This window comes from Microtus oregoni, unplaced genomic scaffold (genome assembly GCF_018167655.1).
Source record: "Microtus oregoni isolate MIOR12 unplaced genomic scaffold, Mior012 000029F_ref0000214, whole genome shotgun sequence".
NCBI lineage: Eukaryota > Metazoa > Chordata > Mammalia > Rodentia > Cricetidae > Microtus > Microtus oregoni.
Genome location: NW_024543088.1, coordinates 29461502 through 29483080, shown reverse-complemented (window position 1 = coordinate 29483080; position 21579 = coordinate 29461502). Strand labels below are relative to the sequence as shown.

The 21579-nt window shown below is 36.9% G+C and overlaps 1 protein-coding gene across 3 annotated transcripts in view; it reads right to left on the bottom strand.

The window, feature by feature from the left end:
* Window positions 1-20822, bottom strand: part of Ostn (osteocrin) — a 36491-nt gene extending 15669 nt beyond the window's left edge. The window contains exons 1-4 of one of the 3 annotated variants that reach the window (XM_041678238.1): window positions 20648-20822; window positions 19614-19703; window positions 10026-10124; window positions 6455-6669 (exon numbers count right to left, since the gene is read on the bottom strand). In XM_041678238.1, coding sequence (XP_041534172.1) covers window positions 6455-6669; window positions 10026-10124 — 314 coding nt within the window. In that variant the 5' untranslated portion in view covers window positions 19614-19703; window positions 20648-20822. The remainder of the gene's footprint in view (window positions 1-6454; window positions 6670-10025; window positions 10125-19613; window positions 19704-20647) is intronic. The other 2 variants (XM_041678239.1, XM_041678240.1) reach the window with 2 other exon arrangements.
* Between the last annotated feature and the right edge of the window lie 757 nt (window positions 20823-21579).

Below are 21579 nucleotides of genomic sequence, written 5' to 3'. Positions count from 1 at the left end.
AGACTCCAGAAATTAAAGAAATGTTTTCTGCAGTTGTAATGACTTACCTCCCTTAGTTTTTACCTATTGTTGTCTAATATACAGACCACCTAATATATTTGACTTGCGAGTAAGAATAAGAATTTCTGTGACCCTCCTATGAGAATGAATGACGCAGAGAAACCTTAAAGGGAAGGCAGTTGATATATAATTTTAATAAATTAACTACCAACTTTCAAATTAAATATGAAGGACTTAATACTTTAAGTTAGAAACAAATCTTAAATTCCTCAAACACAAAGGTCAGCCACTGTCTGAACAAATGCCTTCATAGCATAGCCAAGCTTCTGGAAATATTTGGAGGTGAAGGTAAGCCCATAAAAAGAGGAAAAGATAAAAACTCCCTTTAGCTTCACATGTTAATCAATTCTACAAGATTCTTCTTTCACTTTATCAAAGATTGGATGCTTCCTCCACAGCCTGGCTCCAGGAATACAGACTAATGTTACACAGGTATTGCAGTGCAGAACCTGAAGTCAACAGTCTGAATGTCTGTGCCATACAGCATGCCTGTGTGTGGCTGCAGTTCTCCTGCTGTGATTTTTTTACCCTCCCTTTTTTTTTATTATCAAATGGACCCTGCACTAGTCTAAGTCACCCTCTCAAGAACTTGCCCCAAAGTTTTGAGCCATCTCTTGTGCTATCTTAAGAGAGTAAGAGCAATGCTTGTTCCTCATTTCTTTCTTTCTCTTTCTGTGGATTTTTTTTCCTTGAGTTTTTACAATACCCTTTAGCCATGCAAATGCCAGGATTACAAGCATGCACTATTATGAAAACTAATGTTCTTAATTCACATAGTCTGTCAAATTATTATATATTTCTGTCAAAATTTGTTATTGTTCTACTTGAGAATTCATATTTTTTTTTTACTATTTTTGACAAACTTACAGAAATCATGTCTTCAAATATTAGTTTTGCTTGTCCTTCTGTCCCCATAAAATTCTTGGTACACTGGGCTATGTGTTACTATTTCTCATTCTATTCTTCATATATGAGCCATTCCCTCAAATAATCACATACCAGGTCTAATTTATTATTTGTTTTATTATTTAATTAAAAACCTCGTTATATACCATTTCAGACACTTGCCAAGATAAAATAGCTCAATGAACCCTTCATCTTGTTTCATCCTGTTTGCCCCCACAACTGTCTTATTTTCAAGCAAATTTCAGATAAATATGGATGACGTTATACCTTCAACATTTTAACAGTCAATTTTTTTTTGTTTTATGATGGCAAGAAAGCCATGAAACTTTTGTAGAAACTGTACATTGAATTTTGGCATTTCCCTGACCCGGCAATCTATATGATTTCTTGAATGTTCCAGTCAGTGAAATTATCAAGCTATATTGTACAGCTTATTTTATCACTGAGTTCAGTAGGTTAGGTTAATTAAATGCTGTTTCTACTGAAAGAATTTTCAACTTATTCTGGATTTATAAAGAAACATGTCATCATTTTCCTAATAACAACTTGGCATCATTAAGTAGCCCCTGTTCTCATTCATATTTCTTCCTATAGATTTCAACTTTAAATAACGTCATTGTTAAATCAGGAAGCCCCAAAGGCTTTAAATAGCCCCATGAGTCTCTCAAGTCTATTTTAATTGTTAGTATCCCTTTTCTGTCCATCATTTATTTTCCTACAAAAATTTTTGTAATTCATTTATTGAAAATCTAAACTATTTGTTTTTCTGTTCTCCACAGTCTGGATTTTGTGCTTGCTTGCTTCTCCATGGTGTCTCAGAAGACTTCTGATTTCATGTTTGCTAAAAATTGGTATCTAGCTAAAAGCAAAATGAATTTTTGCTTCTCTTTTTTTCTGTCTTTTAATAATGCTATCTTAAAAATACTAATAGGTTTTTCACCAGGGGACACATTTATTCTTCTGTAGTGACAGCAGCATTTGGTGACATTGTCTGGATCCAGCATAGCATTAGAATTTTAGGCTATAGATACACCACTATTCTGTTTTCATTTATTATCCACAATAATTCCATAAAGGAAACTTTCCTCCTCATCACTTAATCATTTCTTAGTTGTTTCAGATAGTAGAGCATAAAAAACTCTTGCCTCTATTAGTGATGGAGTTCCTGTAGGAAAGATAGGCTTAATGCTCTCCTCCCTCACAAGTTCTCCTATTGTGAGCTGGAAAATGGTATTCTTTCAAGAGAGACAACAGTCTAAAACACAACTCTCCATTCATGAACTTAAATGTTTAACATTGTGTAGTTTATGTTTCAACTGCAGCTCAGGTTACTACTCAGCAGGAAAGTCAAGTGTGTGCCTGGATCTCTCACCGAAGCAATGATACAAGGGAGCTCTCCTGTACTGAGATGCTGAAGCTACTTCAGTACTTCTCTTTCTCCGAGGACTCTCACATGTTCTGCTAAGCGAGAGATGTCTTTGGGAGGTGGCAAGGTGGGCACTCAGGCTGCTTGTTGAAGATTGCTGCTTATGTGTTTTGTTTGGAGGAATTTTCAATATATACAAATTGAATCAAAGTTTTTGTAGTTCAGACTAGTACAAATATTTCATAAACTATTTGAAGTCATGATATCTGGGTGTTAAATTTTATTTAACTGGTTCATCTAACAACTTTATCTCGTTTCTTTTCCTTCAGTTGTTGTTAGCATCAGGAATGACAGAACTAGATTATTAAATAAATGTTCATTTACTTCATCCCTTGATATATGATAAATATTGTTATGATAGAAATATCAATATTTCCACCAATAATATAATTTATGAAGAAAGTTTTAGGTTTATTTTCTTTTATTATTTTTCCTGATGCTAGGTACTAAACCCAGAACCATATGTTCTCTTATTATTGAGCTCACTTTTAGGCATTTTTTTTGTTGTCTGATTTCCCAGAGGAGTGTGGTAAAATATTAATTATTTCTTGTTGTTACTTGGTGTAACTCTTCTTTGTGTAGCAACTGTAATATTAACTGAAATAGAGAAGTTCATTTATTTCTGCTCTTGAACTAGCTATGATATTTTAAATTATATGTTAAGTAGATATTTCAAACATTTAGATAGCATGATTTATTGATTTACTCTTGAATTTTCTACTCCTAAGTATTTCCTATGTTTCCTCCTACATGAATGCCATTGAATGTTTTCGTTTTAATCAATTACAAATAAAAATTATTTTTTGTGTCTTGGTGTTTTGCCTGCATATCACACACGTGTGTCACATGTGTGCCTGGTGCCTGCAGAGGACAGAAGAGGGCATCAGCTCTGCTAGAACTAGCATTACCATGTGGGTGTGGGTATCAAATCTTCTTCAAGAGCAGCAAGTGTTCTTAACGACTGAACCTTTTTAGTCCTTAATTTATCTGTTTATTGTACAATTTGCATTTTCTCCATATGTTGGCACTTCTAAATTGTTTTATTGTAACCACATTCCTTAAATATGAGGCAGGATTGATTTTCCTTATCAGTCTGCCTGTGAAGATTAATATGTTATCACTTTATTTTTAGCTTTGGAGAACGGCACACTCAGTGTCTCCTGTGCTAGGTGTTTTCTCTGCCATATATCATATCCTAATACCCTGAAGACACTCAGATCTTAATAGAAAAAATTAGCTCCACTTAACATTTATGAAAATGGTTGATTTGAATAATATTTTAGCTGTTGTGATTATGAGTTTTTATTTTATGGAATGTTTTCACTGTGTTTTCATTTTTGTCTCTATTTCTCATAGGAAAGTTATTAGATTTGTTTTTATGGTGCTTTTTGAACTAATATAACTTTTTTATATAACTCTGAGTTTCTCTCTTATGATATTATCTATTATTCTCAAAGACAAAAGACATTAAATTTAATATTTAAACTTCTTGTTTTTCTCCTTTTCAAGTCACAAAACATCTCCTTACAATAGACTTTTATTCCCAATTAACGACCACAAAATAATAAAATGTCATTAGGAATTTTGTCTGCTATCATCCTTGCCCCTGAATGGTTGCTAATTATGCTTTATAAATAATGTCAGGCCATAGGCTATGATACAATCCTGTTTTCCTTAAAACAACCATTCCAACTTAGTGTTGTGGATAGTTCTTATGATATTACCTCTCTGGTTGTTTTGGTCATGTGAGATTGAAAACATTCCATCCTCATGGAAGTCTTTCTAGACATGTGGTAAACAACTCAAAATAGCACTGGAAGTCCCTGAAATTGACCAGATTTAGTAGGCCTTCTTTTTCCCCAACAGCATATAAGTAGTAAAGACACACTGAGATAGACAAGAGTCCTAAATGTCTCACAGACCAGACAACCAGAGAAAGCTCAGCTCCTTGGAAGAAACTCAGGAAAACTGAAGAACCTGAGAAGGACATTCTCCAGTCTGTAGGCTGTGCAGTGTGTTCCAAATTCCCAGTTTTGTTGTGTTTTTTTTCTAGTACACTAGAAACCAAAATTTATTACAGGGAAAAAATTAAAAAATTAAAAAAAATAAATCTCCATGGGTCACAAAAAGCTTATCAGCTAGCTAAGATTACAGCCAGAGTTTGGGCTTGTCAGACAGTGGCAAAGGACAGCTTCCAAACCCCACCTTTGCCATTCGTGCTAGGGTGGGCTTTGGTGACAGAACTGTCCCTGAGTCATTTATGATCCTGGAAGTGACCCTTTATCCACACATCTATAAGTAACCCCAATGAACTCATTGGTTCATAAAGTTAGTCTATGATGATATCCATACTTAGATCATGCACACATGTACCTGCACAAGTGTGTTGGTGTGGTGTGTGTGTGTGTGTGTGTGTGTGTGAGAGAGAGAGAGAGAGAGAGAGAGAGAGAGAGAGAGAGAAGGACAGTTATATTTTCCTTCTCCTTTCCACTGGATTATGACATCATAACTAGACTCTAAAAGTAACCAAATTTGCATTTGTCTATATTCGAGTCTATAAGTTCCAAAATCAGTAAGATATTGGTTGTCAAGTGCAGGTTAAATAAACTTCAATCTCTAATATATGGTTACATTCTGAGTTTAGCTTCAAGAATCTTTTAGGACAAAAAGAAATTATGTCTTACACTCTTATCATCAACAAAATCCTGGACTCAGCAAATAGAGAGCAAGTCCTGAAACTGAGTCAACCAAGGGGTCTTTGGAAGGGGATATGTAGTTGATGTAGTAGTGCTATTCCATAACCCTTCTCAGGATTTACTGAAAAGTTTATCCTCATGCTCTAAGCTATGGGTAATGCTCATACAAATGTTTTTATGTAGACAGCCATCACCAAAGGCCAGAAGAAGGGCATAAATTGGTGATAAAATGCTGGGGATAGTACAGAGAATGAGATGAAGAAAGAGCAGAGAAAGAATCAATATGGAAAACAAATAATTTAGGTTGGAATCAGAGAAGCCCTAGTGAGGGGAAATACTTATGTCATATAAAAACAGAACTTATAAGATAGTAAAACATGGAAGGCCGCAATTAGATGTGGTACAAGGGAACTCTTATGCCACTGTAATGGGAAATACACAGCAAGAGGAACGGATATGGAGGATTGGAAATGACATGTGTAGGATGGTGCTTTAACAGTATTGAGAGTATAAATCAACGATTCTTTAATTATTAATTAAGGGAGGACATCAATGAATATATTATAATTCTGTCATAATGATTAGTAGCTTACAAACACTTCCATTTGATTAGGTCACCTGATTTTATATATAAAATCAGATAGTAAAATAGTAAGTACTTATATCCATTTTAGAGAGAGATAAACTGAGAATTATGGAGGATTTTGTATGACACACATGGCCAGAAGAGAGAAGAAATTTAATTTAAACATATGTTCTGAAACAAAATTTGAGTGTATGCTGTTTCTTGCTATAGGAGATGAAATAATTCACATTGTTTTATGAAGCCCTGTATTAAGGATAACTTGAAAACACTCTGGTTGTGCCTTTGAAATATCACTCTCAAGACACTGGAGTAACTTACCTGTCACATACACATTGACCCTTATCTGCCATAACTAATAATTTCCTCAAGTAACTTTTGTTTTTTTTTTGTTTTTAGTTTTCTGAAACAGGGTTTCCCAGTAGTTATGGAATCAGCCCTGGAACTGGCTCTATAGACCAGGCTGGCCTCAAACTCACATAGATTCACCTATCTCTGTGCTGGTATTAAAGATGTGCTCCAACACTGCCTGTCAACTAATTATTTTTTTTTAATCTGTGAGCAGTATCTCCCTTAGGAAGCACAATAAGCTATTCCAGCACATCACCTTAGCACTACTTCCAAAGCATTTACCCCTCAAATCATCACTGAACCAACAAGTTGGCCAGCACATGCAATTTCTGCTCACTATCAAGTTGTCCACAGTGTTTTAAGTGTGGGATCTTGTTACAGACCATAGAATGAAAGAATCAGACAGTGGGGTAATTTTCCTTGCTCACCTACCTCTGCTTCCCTTTGTGCTCTACAGACCCAGCTGAGAGTCTGTCAAGGGGAGACCCAAAGCCAGGGAAACTCCTCTTCTTCTTGGTCTCATATACATCGTTCTCCAAGGACACCAGTTCATCAAGAAGCAGGAGCTTAGCTGCAAGGTCGGTGGCTGATTTCTCTTCCCTGCCTGTGGCTGGTGATTGCAAGCCTGCTGCTCCAAACTCAGAAGCCTACAGGGCAGAGAAAGGTGGGCTCACTCATTTAGACAGTGGAAAGCAAGGATGCACAAAACTGGCATTGGGCATTTTCTACCACTACATGATAAACCTGTTGCTCATTTTATGATGTCTTGGGGTTATGTTTTAGAAAAAAAAAAAACAACTAGACTTTGGGGGACTGAAACATACAGAGATGGATATACCCGGAGGGGGGAACCCCAGGCATTTTTTCTAAAATTTGACATCTTTACTGATTAGTCTTTCAGATTTAACCCTCAGAAGAGCAGCGCATTCCCTGCGCACCATGGCGCTTGCCCTGCACCTCTTTCTCATGCCGCTCTCCACATCTTACTCTAAAGAATGTCTGCTACAACAAAGTTGTGTTTTCCATTAAGTGAAAGTCATTTGAGAGTCATGGCCTAAGCTTTTATTTCTTTTTCTTTATGCCTATCCCAGTATTTTTCTCCTAACAAAAAAAAAAATCTGAACATTTTTTTTTCTGAAAGTAAATCTCTAAATGTCATGCCATTTTACTTCCTTAATTCATTCCTCTTCTCTGTAACCTGCTAACACTCCATTGCATTCCACGTTCTGCATTAGGTTAAAGGGATGCAAAAAATAAATAAATCCTGTTTCTCTGCCCAAGGAAATTAATATCTCAGTCTATGTGATTTATTAAAAATTATAAACAATGTATAGAACTACCCCAATAACAATACTGTTACAGGCATATTTTCTTAATTTATCTGATATGTATGTTTTCTCTGCATACTTCATGCACTTTAGAAATGGATGAGTGAGTGCGGAAACTCTCTTTTCCCTTCTCTAGTCCAGTAACAGAATTTTAGGATTCTCCTTTTGGTACGCCTCAGACTCCCTTACTGTTAAGGAATAACACATCTGTTATAGGTGCCTGAGATGATGCTCCGGATGGAAATTCGAGCTCCAGCTTGTCTCCCTTTTAGCCACACGCTTCCATGTGTCACAAGGTGGATCACAACAGAGATTAGGAAAGAAAGAATGTTAAATCACAATGTATAATATTGACCAAAATGAGACTGATTATGGAGTCCTATTTCGCGGTGGGATTGCTAACATCATTACCATGCTGCATACAATTGATATTAATTTTTAATAATTTCTTGTTTAAGAAACCCTTTGTGGTAATTATTTCCCTATGACTTATTATTAATAATAGGGGGTGGAGAGATTCAACTCCCTAAGTGAAAACTGATAAATTTTAAGTAGGTCGCCTTGAAAAAAAGGATGGATTACCAGTCAAAAGGCCAAACAGACTACCCTTATGCTAGTTCTTAATTACTGATACCACAGAGGTGACTGCAGGAAGCTGGATGACCATGGGAGCTGCTTGCTGCTGAGGCATGATGCTGGCTCCTAAAGATCTGGTACGAGTCAGCTGGGCTGACATTTCCCTGCAATCATCTCTATCCAAGTCAGAGGAGTGGCTTAGCAAAATTACTGTTGTGACTGGTATAAAACTAGTAATGCCACAATTGGTGTAAATATGCCTTCATCTGCGTGAAGATTTGCTGTAAATGGTCCATAATTCTGGCTGTGCAAGCAGGTAGTTCAGCTCACGGAGCTCATTTGGTAAGCTGGCTGAGAGACATCTTCCTGCTGCGTATCCCTCTCTCTCCATAGCAACATTAGGACCAGTGGAAAGCTTCTCTCCACTGGCATCTTCTGCCTGATTTTCTTGTTAGATGGGCAGACAGAGCTTCAGAAGCAGTTGACAAGTTCAGCAAGAGAAAGGACAGGAGTCGGCCGCAGACTGTAGCACAGTTAATGGCAGTAGGGACACAGAGCAACAGGCAGTTACCTTCTCTGCAGAGGCATCTGGGACAAGAGCCACTGCAAAAAACAGAGAGCTGGAAAGTTCTCCAGCTAGAGAGCATCCAACGCAGACACAAAATAAATGGCAGACTTGCAGAGAAGGTGAGAAAGATCAGGGAATCTGAGCTAGAGGACAGAGAATACTAAACAGCCAGAAAAGTCAAACTGTTGTCCCTGGAATCACGCCAGAGATATTTGGCAGGCCTTAAAGATCAAAGATCGCAGGCGCTTTAGGGCCAGGAATTGTACCACTAGTTGCCATTAAAGACTGGCGAATGTGAAAATCTTTAGATCGCACTGGGGCCGTCACACTTGCCACCTTAAGAAAAACATCCCATTAGCTGTGGCCTGCAGGAATGTTTGGACATTAGTGTCAATCACCACTCCCCAGGCTCTCTGCCTGTCAGAAGCCAAGGGTCACAACCTACCAAGCCTGGGAAAAAGTTCTCCTTTGGAGAACAAAAGGCCACAGTCTGACAAATAGGAAACTAAGACATCTGAAAAGTGTTTTATTTTTCCACTTAGCACAGCATAAAAACTAGTTTTGTTTCCTATTGTAATAAAAGGTTTGGCCAAAACTACATAAAATTAGGCATTCAACTGACATTTTATGTAATTACATTTCATGTTGATGTAATGATAAAATTAAAACATGCTTGTAGTAAAAATTAACTTTTAATTTTTTTGTTTGATGAATACAAATCTAACTATTTTAAACTCTTAAAAAAATATCTAGATAATGTTGGACGGTGGTGGTGCAGGCCTTTAATCCCAGCACTCAGGAGACAGAGGCAGGAGGATCTCTGTGAGTTTGAGGTCAGCCTGGGCTACAAGAGCTAGTTCCAGGATAAGCTCCAAAGCTACAGAGAGACTCTGTTTAAAACACACACACACACACACACACACACACACACACACTAGATAAGTCATATAGTCTGCATTCTCTAAATTCAATAGTTATCATAGTTATAAATAGTTATTTATATATTTAAAGTTCACAACCTTGAATATCACTGGCAATGAGAGAAAGATGACAGAGAAATGTTTCTCTTTTTGATTTTGTGTTCTGAAGCCATTTGTCTGCTGTATCTTCTGGATGATGTAAAAACAGCTTGTGTCTGTTAAAATATAAATATGCCCATATATGCTGATGTGAGTGTGTGTGAGCGCGAGCTTGTGAATGCGTGTGTGTGTGTGTATGTGTGTGCGTGCGCGCGTGTGAGCACACGTCTAGGTCATAGGCTGGCATCAAGTATTTTCTTTCTCTTATTTTTTTAAGATAGGGGCTCTCACTGAATCTGGAGCTCATTGATTAGCTCAGCCTGGATAGTTTAAGCCCCAGAAGGTCTGTCTTCACACTCCCAGCACCCGAACCATAGGTGCCTGATGCTTCACCCAGCTTGCCTGTGGGTGCTGGGGATCTGAATTCTAGGCCTCATGCTTACTTGGCTGGTGTCCTTGGTGAACCACCTCCTTCACCCTTGCATGTGACATCCTAAGTTAGTTCACATTACCTCTGTTGCTACGTCCACAGAGAACGCCTTTCCTGAGCTCCACAGCATCACAACCACAGCCAGGATGAAGTGTGCACTTGCCAGTCTCCGGTCCAGCATCTAGACTCAGATACATTGAGGTTGATATTAATTAGCTTGAAATATAAAGACAGAAAACTGAAGCTAAGGAAAAGCTTGTTTGAAGTGAAGCCATTCACTTCTAAGTGATGGTATGCATATCTACCCATTAAATAATATCTAAGAAAATCTGTCAGCCTCCTGTAATGAATTTTCTAAAGGATTCATTTCCATAAAAACATACATAGTATTTATATAGCTATAATAATAATTCAATTAAATCTAACCAAATATCTAAGAAATGATATCGATGTCATATGGCTTTTATTTTGGGGGAGTAGCTTAATGTTGACAGATGTAAGAGAATAAAGCTTTAGGTCTCTGGACCAGAATATATGGTATACCTGAAAGAATAAAAATTTTGAAAACACTACACAATCAATAAGATAACACATTTATATTATTGTGTTTGATCAGGATTCTTTAAGACTCAAAGTGTGAATATGTTATTTAAAAAGTGACAAAATTTAATATTCTAAAATTTAAAAATTTTATGTGGTAAGATTCAACAAATTCAACATATAACAAAATCAAGAGACAAATTGTAATATGGGAAATATTTTCAACATGAGTAAATAAGACAAAAGTTACTAACTGGAACACATAATTAAGTCTGATAAGTAACACACATAAACCAGACACTCAAATAAATAAAAGTCAGCCTAAGTTATGAATACATATTTCATAGACAAGGGACAGGACAATGGGAAATTAATGTCCTACAAAACAAACACCGTAGCATTTACACATATTGCATTAACAGAAAGAATCTCTTCACTGCAGATTTTAGAGAAGTGTTTGGAAACAATATCACAAAAGTCCTGATGAAGTTGGAATTGGATACAGTTGTGTGAGAAAAACTTGGCCAAAGAGTAAAGGTTGAAAATAGCTGTGTTCTAGCAACTGTGCCTTTATTTTACTTCTAGGTGTATAACCTTGAGAAACTTCCACATGCTTGTAATGACACAGCCGTGGCACAGTTCATTAACTCACTAGTTTTAATAGCAAACATTCAGAATCAGTACATGTACTCTATCCAAGAGAAGGTGGCTTGGTTAACTGAATGGCATTCAAACTATGAGCTTAGAGTAAATGAATTAGATTCATACTACTATTAAAACAGACGACTTTAATTGTTTATCCTGAGATATAGATTTCAAAGAAATTCTTTTGGGTGGATATAGAAATGTAAAATATATACATGACAAATATATACCCTTCTGGGGCAAAGGGAAAAGGACTTTGAGATTTAAAGGATGGTTTTGAGTCTCACTTTGTTTAGTATTGCTGTGATCTTGGACAAAGATTATTTAACTCTCTTGAACTTCAATTTTCATATGTATGAGGTGAGAAGTAATTCCTACATCAAAAGAGCTCCTGAAGGGTGGAATTGATTTACCCATAATGCTGTTGTCACATGCATTGCTTAGTTTTGGTACATGGAAGTACAACTATGTGGCATTTTTCAATATTGCTTTGGTAACTGCATATATGTTGATGTGTTCCCCAACTTTATACTTCCTTCTTGTTGCTGTAAAACTTGGCTCTAGATCTGAGTAGTTGTGTTACATGCTTCAACATGAATTGTGATTTTGCATAGACAAAGGAACATTTCTATTATGTGTCCTGCTTAAGATTCAAGATGGAGAAAAATATCTTTATAATATATATAACATTTCTTTTATCAAATATAATAAAATTAGATTAAACTCTTTGTTCATTATAGCATTAATTATTTTCTTTTGGTGTCTTGTTATTAATACCAGTCTCTAACTTCTTGTCTGTATTCTATCATCTCTTGAAATAAAACACTTTATTTTGTGTTCTCTGTTTGTTAAGTTGGTATTCAGTTGAGTTTTTCAGTGAGCATTGGAAAATGATAAATGAGATCATATTTCCAAATATAAAAACATACATCTTGAGAAATGACAGTAGTGATCATTTGATTAAAATATCAACCAAAATTATATTAGCTTTTCTTTTAGAACACCAGGCATTCTTCATTAATATTTTTTCTACTGATTTTGCTGATATTTCTTTTACATTCATCTATACAGAGGAAGACATTTTAAAAGCATAGCTTTATTTGAAAACAATCTCATATTTTGTATATATCTACTTTTTAAAGTAACACTCTCTCATTTAGTCAAAGATAAATTACAATTGTGTTCACTTCCCTCCATTTTTAATCATGCTAAAAATAGTTTTCAAAGTGCCAAATTGCCCTGTTTTATAAGTTTTTCCATGTGGATTTCCTTTAACTAACTTTCACAAACATCTTGCTAACCAAAGTTCCCTTCATGCCCACAGGCCTGTAAATGTAACAGAATGATGGTGTTTGTAATATTGATGATTACAACTGACACATATATTTTGGAGCTTGGGCGTATATAGAAAAAATAGTTTTAATGTGTTCTCTAACAGATAACCACATCCCGATCCTTTGGATAGGGAGGTGTAAAAATAAATGCTAAGTTTAAATACATGTATTTAATGTTTTAGAGCCATGATTGTACCCAATAAACCAACAGGCTGAGTTTCTAAATATGGCACTTTGTACACTAATATAAACAAGGACTCTGGCACCTGCCAAACAAGAGACATTGGATTAACTCATTGAAACGCAATTGCTACAAAATTAGAAACAGCGGAAATTATAGGGAGGAAAGGAAAAGACCAGGTTTAGCCCCATTTCTCTATTTTGTTGATAGTGAATAAATATAGCTCATGATTTAAACACCCCTAGGGGCCAATGTGTTCTCCAAATCACAGAAGGAACCTTTAAAAGAATTCTTTAACTATATGAATTTACCAAAGCTGAAGTGTTTCCACATTTAAAAAAAAATGTTTAACACATTAGCTTTTTTTTCTTTTCTTTAAAAACATGTAGCCTAGGGTAAATTTGAACTCATAATTATTCTGCTTTACCCTCCCAAGTACCAAAATTTGGGTGTGTAAAAGTTAGACTCCTCCTTTTAACTGAGTAGCTTTTGAATTATAGTCCTTGGAGTAAAAGAATTCCAAAATAGACAGAGGGCGTGGAATCTGCCTTCTAGGATTTTGTAGGTATTTTATTTGCAAGCAATTGGGTTCTTGTATTTTATATGCTACATTATAGTATTCCTGCATACTATTTATTATAATAAAAATTATGATGTTAAATATTCCATCCTATTTTATGCTATATATTGCACTTGAATTATTTAATACATCTGGATAAATCAACATTTTCTTTGTGAACTATCTGAAGCTGTGCCTTAGGCTTTCTACATGTGACATCTTATGTCTGGAAAGGACCTCCCACCCAAGTCTGGAGGAGTGGAGTGCATGTAGATCAATGTGGAGAAATATGGAGTGTTGTCATCTCCATTGGAGAAACAATGCACACTATTCATTCTTTAAAATACGATGAATTGTGGAAGTACAACAGGGCTGAGCTTTCCTTCATTTGGACTGAACCCAGCAAAAGATAGTTGAGTGGGAATTAAGATGTTTCCATCTGTGAACAAAGGGTTCGCAGGGTAGGGAGCAAAAAGGAGAGCAAAGGGGGGAAGGGTAGGGGTCACTTCATCCTCTTCATGTTATAATGACTTGTCATAAGTTATAACAAAATGTTCTGTAAAAGCAGAAGCCCAAGGAGATGATGGCTGATCTCATAAACCTTGGAACTAATAAGACTCTTAAAATACCAGTGCTTAAAGGTTACTGATGAAACAAACTCATCAGATGATTAAAGGTCTCTTCAGTTTGAAACTTTATAATAATCAATTTGCTTTTGGAGAGTTGACCTAAACATTAGAAGTTCACAATGATGGTAATTCTGTGGGTGAATTTTAATAGCATCAGGAAATTTTTAATTTTCTCTAATAACTAAATTGAAAACATTTAAGCCAGAATCTATCCACCCTCGTTTTCAACAAAAAAAAAATGAGCTCGAAACTGAATAATTTTTATTCAAATTTTCAATAATTTACACATTTAACTACTTTCCACTGTAAATGTAAGGAAGAGTTGTTGAGATGTGCTATATCCATGTATTACAAAATGTTAACTTGTGGGGTTGTGGATATAACTCAGTTGGTGGGGTGTTTGTCTAACATACATGAAGCCCTCTGATCAATGCTCAGCCCAACACATACTGGCCATGGTAGTTTGTGCCTGGAGTCTAAATCTGGAATTACATGAGACACTATCTCAATAAACATAGAAACAAAAAATGTTTATTTATATATTTATTTGGTTTTCTCCTTTAGGATCATGGACAAATCTTTCAATTCATCCACTCAGAGTGTTAAAACAAAAATAACTGCCATAAGTTCCAGGTTCCATGGCTCCAAAGTGACAGGTGCTCTGGGAAATTCAGAGAGGAAAGTTCAGGGTGTGGCTTCATTTGATTGGCATTATAGTTACCACCTCACTGTGGGCTTTAGAGGGGATAGGATAGCACAATGCTTCATTCTTTCTTCAGAGGCAAGTTTTTCAACCTGTGTAGTCTTTGAAGTATTGATTGGCTATTTCCCCTGTATCTAGAAAACAATCTATAAAGATAAAATAATCACTCTAGTATTTCCTCAAAAAACCCTAACCTTAGTGGATACTGACTTTATTGCTACAATAATTAAGAGGGTTTCATTTAGAAATTTTGAGGCGTTTCACTCTGCACCAATAATAAGTACCCACATGTCCTTGCAATTTTCATACAGTATCATTCCCAAAAGCTTGCTAATGAACTAATGGATGGTTTAAAAGTAAAACCCAGCAATAAGTTCGCCAACACCGGACTGTTGCTTCTGTGATGGTGGTTCACACTGTTTACTTTTTGCTGTGGATGTGATTGCAATTCTGAAAAGTTCAAATTGAGACTGCGAGTGAGTAGTACATGGATTATTTGAGAATTAGAACAGTGGGTGTATTCTCTCTCTCTCTCTCTCTCTCTCTCTCTCTCTCTCTCTCTCCCCCCCTCTCTCCCTGCCTCTATCCCTCCCCCCTCTCTCTCTCTCCCTCCCCCCTCTCTCTCTTTCTCTCTCTCTCTCTCCTTCCCTCCCTCCCTCATTGTTCTGCTTACAGGAAAAGCTTTTCCAGAGCTGTGAAGCCAGAGAAATAAGAGCCAGAGCAACAGCCCTCATTGTCAGAGAGTTTCGTGCTCTTTCAATATAACCTAGTTGTATAATAGTAAAACACTTTTCCATCTCCCCCCCCTCACCCCAAAAAAGTTCAACTCTAGGGAGGTCTTTATGAAAGCATTTATAATGACTTCCCCTGAGTGTGACAATTAGGGAAGGATGATAATTTGCTAGTGCTTATGTATCCACTGATTTTCTTTAATTAGACACAATTTTCATCTTTTGTTGCTCTCCACTTTTGGAACAATAAAACTTGTATTAAATGCCTCTGGAATGAAAAAAGTCCTCGCAATCAGAATGCTTTCAAAGAAATAAATAAGGCAGCAGCTTACCATGGCTCTTTAAAGAATGACCCCATTACCACCACCAAGAAAACCTTTAGATCTCTCAACAAAGAGATCTGGCTGTGTTTATAAGGTACTTGAGGGCAGGGGCTGTGCCATGTTGACCAGTCCATATACACACATTGCCAAATGCTGGGCAGTCAACAGTATGTGCTTAATTAAGTGGCCATAGTTGTTGGTAGGTAAGTACAAATGCACAGTACATATTGATAACCCAGGCGAGTTGCTATGGAAGCTAACTCAACACACTAAGTTAGGCTAAGGGAAAAGACAGGCAAGCTTTTCCACTAATGACGACTTGGATTAAACCCATTCTGGAGTTCACTCACACTCACTACCATTCCACATTCTGGTCTCTGCAAAGTGCTACACGCTAGACTCCACAGTAATCACTCTTCCATCTAAGACGACCTGTTACATTCTAACTGGCAATTAGACCTCTAAACAATTAAACAATGATGTAAAACAATGATACCTATGGCCAGAAAAACTTCAGCCTGTAGCTGAATCTTCTAAGGAATCTAAATTGTTTAATTCTGATATGCATCAATGGGACACAATAGAACCCATGACACCATGGATAGAGAAAAAGCTGACAGACCTGCACCCTAACAAATGGATTTGATGCACTGAAAACATAGGATAAAAATGTCTTAAAAGGCTCAAGTTGAATAAGTGAAGTTAAACATTAGACATGTAAGGTTCAGAATGAAGTAGACTTTTACAACTTCATTCTTTACTCTCCCTTGACCCATGTAATACTTAATATTAATCTTACATTTATGTGGCATAAAATTAACCAATATAATTGTAGTAATAAGAGTGGCGGGGCTGCGTCCCTGGCACCCGGCCGCCCCCACGGCTAGCTTTACCCAAAATAATTACACGGAAACTGTATTCTTTTAAGCACTGCTTGGCCTTTTAGCTCTAGCCCTTACTGGCTAATTCTGATATCCCGATCAACCCATTTCTTATAAACTGTAGCACCGGTCTTACCTGGAAGATTCTAGCCTATGTCCATCCTGGGTTGGATTGTGTGCGTCTGCCTGGGAGCTGGGAGCATGGCGTCTCTCTGAGGCGTCTGCTCCCGAGAGGAGAGCTGTGGAGTCTGAGCTCACTTCCTCTTCCTCCCAGCGTTTTGTTCTGTTTACTCCTCCCATCTATCTTCTAACCAATGAGGGCCAAGCAGTTTCTTTTTATTTAACCAATGACCTTTCTCCATCATATAATCAATAAAAATACACTCTAAATGTACATAAAAAGGGTAAATATGAATTCCATATTGCTTAGAAACTGGATGCATTCATTAATCATATTTTGTAAGCTAGGAACGAGGGATCTAGAAATCGACACCTGCCCAACTCAAGTTGCCTGCTTGCTCTGCCCACAGATTTCTTCTTGCAAAAGCAGATTCTTTCTGCAGTGTTTGCATAATCTTCAAAGAACTTTTGCATAGTATAATAAAACATGAATACTTTCAAAATTATCCTGCATCATTTTTGTGCATGCAGCCATCAAGTTAGATTAGTGTAGAAAATATCGTCCTTCCTTTGCTAGAGGTTGATGAACTGAGATGGGCCAAGTTTCCACAAGACTGTGACCTCCTAACCCCTAGTGTTGCTCCTAAACTTCCTACCAAAACAAAGGGAAGGTGTGAAGATGTGCAAGGTCTCAGCTTACACAGCATGGGGTCAGAGCTCTGGCAAGGCATGTTTCTCAGTCTTGCTCTTTGGCATTTTCATTTGGGAGGGAAACAGAGATTCACTCTATTGATTTATTGTGAAAATTAGAAACATTTCATGTAAACTCACAAGCAACAGCCATTTCCCAATAAACAGTTTTATCATCCTTTAAAATGTGGCAACTTTTTTAAATACTTCTTACTTCGAAGTTTTATAAAAACTATAATACTTGACCTTGAAATATATGGGTCAAATTATTCCCTAGAATCTGGAAACATGGTATAGTGGTAGAATTGAGAATATAATAATGAAAATATTATCAACTGGTGAAAGACAGAGAATTAGCCTTTCCCATAGATGAGCTCGCTAGTTCATTATCCAATATGCAGTGGCAAGCCCTAGAATCATTTGCACACAATAACAATAATGAATTCAGCAGATTATATTTATATTTATGTGTCTATTTATATATATGTAGTGGTGATAATCAAAGAAAACTTGGTCACCAATTTAAGAGGAAGACAACAGGGGTGTGTAGGGGTGGTTGATAGAAGGGAAAGAAAGACAAGAAAGAATACAATTATATTTTAATTAAATATATTAAATCAAAAGGAACAGTAAAATAGAGTCACTATTTCCTAGTAGCAGTCACTGTAATACTTAGTGTACTATTCTTCACTTTCAACTGTACTATTTCCATGAAAATACTTGCATCCAGTTCTAGACAGTACCCCTGGGTAGAAAACAAAGAGAAGATATCTCATTTGTACACAAGGCATAATTACTCATTAAGATTTAACCATATTAACCAAAGTGAATTTTTAATACTAAATGTTTTTTAAGCACAGTTTTGATGTTTAGGCCCTTAAGTTTCAAAGGAATATGGAGTTTTGGAAAAGGAGAGCTAGATGCTAGACATCCCTGAATTTAGCAACTTCTAGGTAGGAAAGTGAGACTTAGAGAAAATGAAAAGAAACTTGATCAGAGTTGAGGTAAGTAATGCCTGTGTGAGCAGGGGAAAGAATGGCAGACACGATGGGTGCAGGGAGGGCAAGGGATGGCAGGGCACTGTTGGTGGGGGGGGGGATTATGATAGGCACTGTGGGGGGAAGGAGAGGTAAGGATGGCAGGCACTGTGGGTGCAGGGAAGGGATGCTTGTTTTTAAGTTCTGGGCTCATGGTGTTGCGGGAGGTCCTTCTGCTCCTCCAGCCAATAGCCGCTGAGATACCAGCCAATTGGGGCATGGTCTCTCTCTTTAAAAAAGCGGCCACTTCCCTCCTTACTCTCTCTTACTTCCTGCTCCACTTCCGGTGACTAGACTCCCTTCCTGATTGTGCAGAAGGCTGTTGTCTGGGACTGTGATCTGTAAGTTTTTCCCCTTTAAATAAATAACCATTCTATTAATCATAATTCCAGACTAGTGTGGGATTGTTTGTGACTTAGCCTTCGCCTTCATCGTGGGACATCTGGAAGGAAGAAAGGGCAATACCGAACTAAAAATTGGTTCAAGACAGCCAAAACCAGGAGCAACTATTGCCAAGTAATGTTGATCAGATCACTATGCTGGAGTGCATCATTGGATTTATTTGGAGAAGGGGTGGGGGTGGGGATGTATAACCTAAAGATTGACTTACATTGAAGCCACTGTCCAGCTTATGTGTATTCTTAGAGTGGTGCAGGGTCAGGAGAAGACGTTTACTCTCCGATGGCAACTCTACCTACTTCAGTTGTACTATGAAAAGCCCCAGGAAATTGAAATGTTTCAGGGAGTTATTACTTGGGACTGGTGCTAGAAGTCTGGTGACCAGAATCTAAGGATTATGTTTCTTTGACTGCACCAATGAATCCAAGTAAGACTTGACTAGAGGGTATGTCAGAACACAGAAGTTGAAATACTGACAGAAGTTAAATGATGTCACATCTGGAGATTTTTATTCTCTAATGTGGGCAAAGTGACTGATAAAGGAGCTTCCTGGCTATTCTGCCATCTCATGATCTTGCACCTTGTATTTACTCTGTTCAACAATAAAACATCTCCAAGTCCTGGTTTATGCTCAAGGCTCACCTGAAATGCATAGAAAAACATGGGACAGAACTAAAACAATACTTTTGATTTATTTTCTTTTGAGACAAACCAACTGATCTAAGTCGATTAAACAGGTATCAAAATCACTGAGAACATTTGAACAAGAAATAAAAATAAATCATATCTCAGAGGTTCTTCTATTTAGTCACACAAAGACAGCTTTTTCTCCACTGCTTAGGACTCACTTTTATATAACTCCTTTAAAACCCTGAGAAAAAGAGAATGCCACACTTACATTCGTTAACTGCTTGAATGAAGCTACAGTGTAATTCAGTTATAGTGGAGATTGGAGCTCTCTGCAGAGGCTCTGCTTGGAGAAAATCCCCTCAGAGTGTGAAATGTACCAAAGGAAAGAAAAGAGAAAGTACATAATGCATTGTTGATTTGGGGGTAGAACTTTATAGGTGATTCTGTTAATTCTGCAATTATGTGGACACTTAAATTGTCATAATCTATCTCTAGAAGGATGGGTCAGAAACATAGTATTCCCATGTCTAAAAAACAATAAGATATCCCCACACCTACAATAAGCCACACATATGATTCAGAGGAAGAATTTTTTTTTAACTCTAAGACCTCAATTTATTGAATACATACCTATGTTTTATTTTAGTGATGAAAACCAGAAGCATATTTTTGATGTGCTCTCAATGAGAGCACAAAAATATATATTAAATTATTAACACAATTCAATTAGTAAGTAGCAGGAACATTTCAAATACTGAACAATAAACCTTATGTAAGACTACTGTAACTTTGTTGCTATTATTATATTCAATTTTTCTAATAAGATAAAAAGGATGTTCCAGGATTTACATATATGGAATTTGATTTTTAGGGCTATCCTTAAGTTCTAGTTTTGCCAGAAATCTGGATGAAAGGAAAACCTTGTCATTTATGCAAATTCTTTAAATGTGACCATTTGTACGTTAAGACATTTCTTTATACTTAACATCTGAGATGAAAGAGAAATAAAACCATAAGCATTTCTCCTGTGTTCTTTTTCCTTGATTTTGAAATGGAAAAAAAACAAAAAGAAAGAAAAAATGCAAATCAATGTAAGGGTCTCACAAGTATCTTTATCAATTTGCTCTACAAAAAATGCGAGATTTTCTACTACTCAGAGAGGAAAATTTATCAGAAGCCACTTCTAATTTTAGCAGAATCAAGGCATGCATGAAATAGTTTTACAAGGATGTGAAAATATATGCAATAGTTAAAAGAGAAACTTGAACCCGAGATCTTTATCAGTTTTCACATTTTGCTTACCTTGTGAGAAGTCGGAACTCCTAACTACAGAGTCCTGTCTGCAGTTTATCCCAAGCTTAGCCCTGATGGTGAGTTGCTTTCCGTGTTTTTATAGTCGCAGTTCTACTTCACTTGCTCCAACCCCTGTCCTTGCTTTCTCTTACATCAGTTCTACAGATTTTCCACGGAACATTTCTTTCCCTAACTCTCTCTCTCTCTCCCTCTCTCTCTCTCTCTCTCTCTCTCTCTCTCTCCTTTTGCCCACCCTCCTCCTAGGTCCCTCCCTTCTTTCCAATCTCTCCTCTCTACTCTCCCTCTCCCCCTCTCCTCATTTCTTTTATTTTTCACATCTGTTCTATCTATTTTGTTTTCATTGTGGCATTTGAGCAGCTGGACTCTGGAAAAATTAAGTGCACACTTAGCTTCATGCTCAGCTTCAGATGCATCACCTCGACCAGTGGTTTGAGTCTAGATTTGATTATTAAAGTTTGTATTTGGGCAATTAAATACACAAAGATTTGTGAAAGTCACCAGGGCATTTCGCAGCAAGATTTCAAAAGATTTGAGTCAGACATAAACAGTAGTATGGTGTAGTTTGGGACCTTTCTATTGCATGATTGTCTTCAGAAACAATGGGTAATTTAAACCTCAGGTGCACTGTGGTGTGTCAGTGAAACAGACAGGCACATCTTAATTGACATGGCTGTACTAGGAAGCCTGTCACTAACCAAAAAATGCTACAGTGTGATATAAATACAGAGGGATAGACACCTTTATCCTGCTCTTCTTCTCTTTTATTTTAAGTTAGTTTCAACCAAAACTTTCTTGCTCTTTCTTAAGGTTTCCTTCATCTCCTGAAAAATCACATTTTTCTGCACATGGGCGTTAGTAAAAAGAAATGATTGGATTTATAGGTGCATGGTGTGTTATTCGATCATCATGGGCTTGTTTGA